The 5,805-nt window shown below is 45.2% G+C and overlaps 1 protein-coding gene across 1 annotated transcript; it reads left to right on the top strand.

Annotated features, from left to right (window-relative positions):
- Window positions 1-5,085: 5,085 nt before the first annotated feature.
- On the top strand, window positions 5,086-5,565 carry LOC145104936 (uncharacterized). Its single transcript, XM_079042095.1, has one exon. It carries the CDS (start codon window positions 5,086-5,088, stop codon window positions 5,563-5,565), a length of 480 nt encoding a protein of 159 aa, XP_078898221.1.
- Window positions 5,566-5,805: the final 240 nt, after the last annotated feature.

Genomic DNA, 5,805 nt, shown 5'->3' with positions numbered 1-5,805 from the left:
TAGGATTTTATAACCTTATAATGTTTGATTTAGCCTTTCTACCTGTTCCTCGTTTGGTTGTGGATTTGAGTTAGAATCATTTATTCGAATGTCTATCAAGTCTCGTATTTTTTACAATTGGCATGCTCGAAGCAAATGGCGAGGACAAAGGAGATCTTGTGAGGCGGAGTAGTGCTGGGGAGCAGTCTAGAGTTATTGTCTAGATACTTAGTCTTGGTTCTAAGGAACCAGCAGGGTGAGTGTATAGCTAATCTGGGGCAATAGATTCCCTGTGACTTAGGGTCTGGAGGGGACGACTTGAGACAAATACGGGTTGTGTGGAAGGTAGTATTGGGCCCGTACTACAGAAAGCACCGGATCCTTATGCGACTCAAGAAGGAATCTTAAGGAACTAAGGAACTTGTAGAATTGTGTGGGTGTTTATGTATGTGCTTTAGCCTTGTTCTGATGGTTTTCTTGTGTGTTTCAGTATGGTGGTTACCATAGGTTTAGGCTCCAGCGACCTCGAGAGAAAGAGTGCCAGTGATGATGAGATCTGCAGGATTGTTGCCGCTAAGGTGGCCGCAACAATCAGAGGGGATATTCCAGAGATGTTTAGGTTTATCAAGACCATGCTGATTTATACTTTTGACGAGCACTATGCCGCCCTCCAGTGGCGGAGCAAGTAGGGGGCAGCCGGATGTTGCGCCTCCCCCAACTGGCCAATTCATCCAATAAAGGTTGTTATATTCCAATTGTAATTATGTTTGAAACATACTAATAAGGCCCATATGAAATATATTATAAAGCTACAGCCCCTCCTATCTATTTAATGGTCTATATCTAACTACATAGATAATATATTATTTTTCTGTAAATCCCAATCCTCGTTATTTAATTTGGAGATATATTGTTGCTTCTCCACTCAAAGCCTTCAAGCCAAGGTAATTCATAAATTTATTACATATTCTAAATATTTTGTAATTTACAATTAATAATATTATTTATCATAATCGATTTCTTATAAATTTAAAGTAAACCATAAGCAAAAAAAGTATTGATTTTTTTTTTCAAACGAAATGATATTCATGGCCTATGATTGCGTCTAGTTAGTGGTAATATTTAAGAAAATATGCATAATAAATGCTCACAACCTAAAAGAAATAGTAGTATCGAAGAGCTAGTATTTTAATTATAAATTTATATATGTGTTATTTATTTTACGATTTTTGCCCCCCTTATTCTAAAATCCTGACTCCGCCCCTGCCGCCCTCACTGAGGCTGCTACTGCCGCAGCCATTGCAGCTGTTACTGCTGCGAGGCAACCGGGGGGTGAGTCGTTGTGGTACTGGGAGTTCAACAACACGAAGGCACCCGAGTTTTATGTGACCCATGATCTGATTGCTGCTATGAGATGGATTTCTGATGTTGAGGGATGTTTTTAGACTTGCTCTTTTCCGGAGAATCTGAGGGTTCGTTTCACGCTGAACCTGCTTCGCTTGGGAGTGAAGGATTGGTTGAAGTTTTTGACAACTGATTGTACCCTCGTAGAGTGTTCTGCGGTGACCTGGGAGAGATTTACTGAGATGTTCAGAGATGAGTTTGTTCTAGTAGTTGAGAGATAGAGAGAGAGGTTGTCCCAGGAGTTCCTGTCTCTCAAGCAGAAGACAAAGACAGTGACTGGGATCACTAGGATGTTTTATGAGAAGGCCTTCTTTTATCCTGAGCACGTGTCTTCTAAGTAGGCACGTGTGAGTCGGTATCTGAGTATTCTGAGGAGGGATATTCGTGAGTTCATGGCAAACACTTCATATCGGACATTGGCTGAGCTGCAGACCAATGCCAGGAGGAGGGAGATCGAGCTGGAGACCCATGCTAGAAAGGAGAGGGAGACACAGGTGAGAGATAGGAGGCATGTACTGTCGCAGCCGGTGAATAAGCGACCCAAGCCCACTGCCTCGAGAGTTGGAGGCTAGAAGGGTCGTAGTTGCGGTAAGTGCGACAATGGGCATGAGGGACCCTATCGGTCAGGGACAGCTTGCTATCTGTATGGAAAGGAGGGGCATTTGGCCATGGATTTCCTTAAGGGATTTCGTGTTTGCTTCAATTCCAACCATACAGGCGATATGAGGGTCGAGTGTCCTCAACTTACATCTAGGGTGGTTCCGACTCCGACCACAACGACCATGCGTATTACTGATGGTCAGCAAGGGAAGGCCGAGACACCGAGGGCTCGAGGGAGAACATTTCCGTTGATAGCAGAGGAGGCCCAAGCATCTCTAGACGTCGTAGCTAGTATGTATTCTTTGTTATTCTGCTGATTTATATTGTTGCTTATGTTATTATATATGTAGGTACTTTTCTTGTGAATTTTGTACTTGCGCTTGTGTTGTTTGACTCAGGTGCGATTCGGTCTTTTTGTTGTCATCATCTTTTTGTCGCGGATTTAGTATTGCACGGAAGGCCTTGATCAGGCCCTTGAGAGTCTCTATACCGATGAGCATCCGTTCTCCACTACTGACATCTACCGGGATTGTGTGTTAGAGATTTTGGTGTTGGTTATCTGATAGATCTTATTCCTATCGTGATGGAAGATGTATGTGTGATCGTGGATATAGATTGCTTGAGCCGGTTTGGGGCTTTGATTGACGGTGAGCGTCAGATGGTGACGATTCAAGACCCTGGTGGGGGAGTTTTGACCATCTATGGTGAAGGTACTATGTCAGGATCAGCCTTTTGTTCTGCTGCCAGGGCGAGGCAGAGTTTGAAGCATGGGTGTATGGGTTATCTAGCATATGTAGTGGATACTCGGATTGAGGAGAAGGGATCGATTTCCATTTCTGATGTTCTTGTGGTACGCTCTTTTCCCGATGTTTTTCCCGAGGAGTTACTAGGTGTGCCTCCTGCGAGGAAAGTGGAGTTTTGGATCGATCTGGTCTCGGGTGCTGTGCTGATTGCCAAGACACCGTACCGTCTTGCACCTCCTGAGATGCAGGAGTTATCCTATCAGCTACAGGAGTTGTTAGGAAAAGGGTTTATTCGGCCGAGCAGTTCTTCTCGGGGAGCACCGATCCTTTTTTTTAGGAAAAAGAATCGTTTATACCGTATTTGTATTGATTACCGGGAGTTGAACAAGCTGACGGTGAAGAACCATTATCCATTGTAGAGGATTGATGATCTCTTCGATCAGTTGCATGGGGCATCTTGATTTTCCAAGATCAATTTGAGGTCTGGTTATCATCAGACGAGGGTACGAGAGGAGGATATTCAGAAGACGGCCTTCTCAACTTGTTACGGGAATTACGAGTTCGTGGTGATGCCTTTTGGGCTCACCAACGCAACGGTAGCATTCATGGATCTTGTAAACCGGGTGTGCACGGTGATCGTCTTCATTGATGATATTCAGGTCTATTCGAAGACCAGAGAGTAGCGCGAAGAGCATTTGTGCGATATTCTTGGAGTTTTGAGGATGGAGAGGCTCTATGCCAAGTTCTCCAATTGCGACTTCTGATCACGCGAGGCGCAGTTTCTAGGACACCTCGTCAACCAGAATGGTATCTTGGTCGATCTAGCCAAGATAGATGCGATGATTCAGTGGGAAGTGTCGAGATCTCCATTTGAGTTTTGGAACTTCCTCGGTTTGGCAGGATATTACCGAAGATTCATTCAAGACTTCTCCAATATTGTTGTTCTTCTCATTAAGTTGATGAGGAACGATGTTGTGTTCAATTGGGGGCCTGAGCAGCAGCCATCATTCGAGACACTTCGCCATAGACTGTGCGAGGCACCGGTACTTGCCCTCCCTGCGGGAGTTGAGGATTTCGTGGTCTAGTGCCATGCATCCATTGCAGGGTAGGAGTTATGTTGATGTAGAGGGGGCATGTGATTGCATATGCTTCGAGGCAGCTGAAGCCTCACGAAGCGAGGTATCCCACTAATGATTTGGAGCTGGGATTAGTGGTTTTCGCTCTCAAGATTTGGAGCCACTATCTTTATGGTGTTTGGTGTACCATCTATACGGACCATAAGAGCCTAAGATATCTTATTGATCAGCCTAACCTGGACATGAGGAATAGGAGGTGGTTGGATGTACTGAAAGATTATGATTGTGAGATTCTGTACCATCCAGTCAAGGCTAATGTGGTGGCCGACGCCTTAAGCCGGAGAGCGGTTAGTGCCCCAATTCGAGATGTATGTATGGAGATGACTGTGATAACCCTAGTTTTGGAGATTATCTAAGAAGCACAGTCGGAGGCCATAAAGGAAGGAATTCAGAAAAGTGGGCGGGTGATCGGTCAGATTTCAACTTTTGATATCGACAACCAAGGGCTTTTGACTCTTCATGGACGGGTTTGGGTACCTTACGCGGGTGGGGCTCGACGGATATTGATGGAGGAGGCCAATAAGTCGAGATTTTCCATTCATCCAGGGGCTACCAAGATGTATCTTAACCTGAAGCATAGTTACTGGTGCCATGTATGAACAGAGATGTGGCCTATTTTATGGATGTTTGACCTGTCGGAAGGTCAAGGTCGAGCACCAATGCCCTCATGGAAAGTTTTAGCCCTTAGAGGTTCTACTTTGGAAGTGGGAGCAGATCACCATCGATTTTATTACAAAATTGCCATGGACTGCGAGGGGTATTGATGCTATCTGGGTGATAGTGGATCGTTTGATGAAGAGTTCTCACTTTCTAGCCATTAGTGATGGCTCTTCTGCTGAGAAGCTGGTTGAGATTTATGTCCGAGAGATCGTGGCTTGGCATGGAGTGCCGAATTCGATTGTGTCGGACCGGGATGTTCGTTTCACTTGCAGGTTTTGGAAGAGGTTTCACGACGAGTTGGGTACCTGGTTACATTTCAGTACTGCATATCATCCGCAGACGGACAGACAGAGCGAGGGGACTATTCAGACGCTCAAGGATATATTGCATGCATGTATCATTGACTTTGGTGGGAGTTGGGACTCCTATCTCTCTTTGGCTGAGTTTTCTTATAATAACATCCATCATACCAGTATTTGCATGCCTCCCTTTGAGCTTCTATATGGGAGGGGGTGTCAGATTCCTATCTGTTGGGGTGAGGTGGCCAGAGAGTCATAGGGAGCATGAAGATAGTGCTCAAGACAATCGAGCTTATACAACAAGTTAGACACAGATTGCTGACGGCCCAAAGCCGCCAGAGGAGTTATACGGATCAGCGACGCTTTGAGCTAGAGTTCCAGTTGGCGGATTTAGTGATTCTGAAGGTGTCACCCTGGAAGGGTGTTATCTGCTTCAAGATGCAGGGCAAGTTGAGACAGATTCATGATACCTTCCATGTTTCCCAATTAAGGAAGTGTATAGTTGATGAGGCAGCTGTGGTTCCTTTGGAGGATATTCAGTTTGATGATCGCCTGAAATACATCGAGAAACCTATGGCAATTATGGATCGGAGAGTGAAGACGTTGAGGAACAAGGTAGTGAGCATGGTCAAAGCTCATTGGCAACACCGTAAAGGCTCAGAGTGTACGTGGGAGCCCGTGTCTAAGATGCGCAAGCACTATCCTGATTTGTTTCCCGATGACGACTTCAAGGGCGAAGTCTGATGCTAGTGGGGGCGAATTGTAACATTCGATTTTTAGGTATATTCATTTTAGCCCTTAGCATATTTAAAGTTTCCACATTTGGTCCCTTGTTGTTTAAAGAATCGCAATTTAGCTCGTACGCTGGGCGTACGTGAGGTACGTGCAACATACTTGTGAGAACCCGGATCGCGGAAGCCATGCTAGTACGCTTGGCATACCTGTGGTACGCCAGACGTACTCACTCAGCCTCTAAACCCTAAT

The sequence above is a fragment of the Lactuca virosa genome, chromosome 4 (assembly GCF_052849685.1).
Source record: "Lactuca virosa cultivar CGN04683 chromosome 4, Lactuca_virosa_CGN04683_v6, whole genome shotgun sequence".
Classification (NCBI taxonomy): domain Eukaryota; kingdom Viridiplantae; phylum Streptophyta; class Magnoliopsida; order Asterales; family Asteraceae; genus Lactuca; species Lactuca virosa.
Note: the sequence above shows the minus strand (reverse complement) of the source record. Positions and strands in the feature narration are given on the sequence as shown.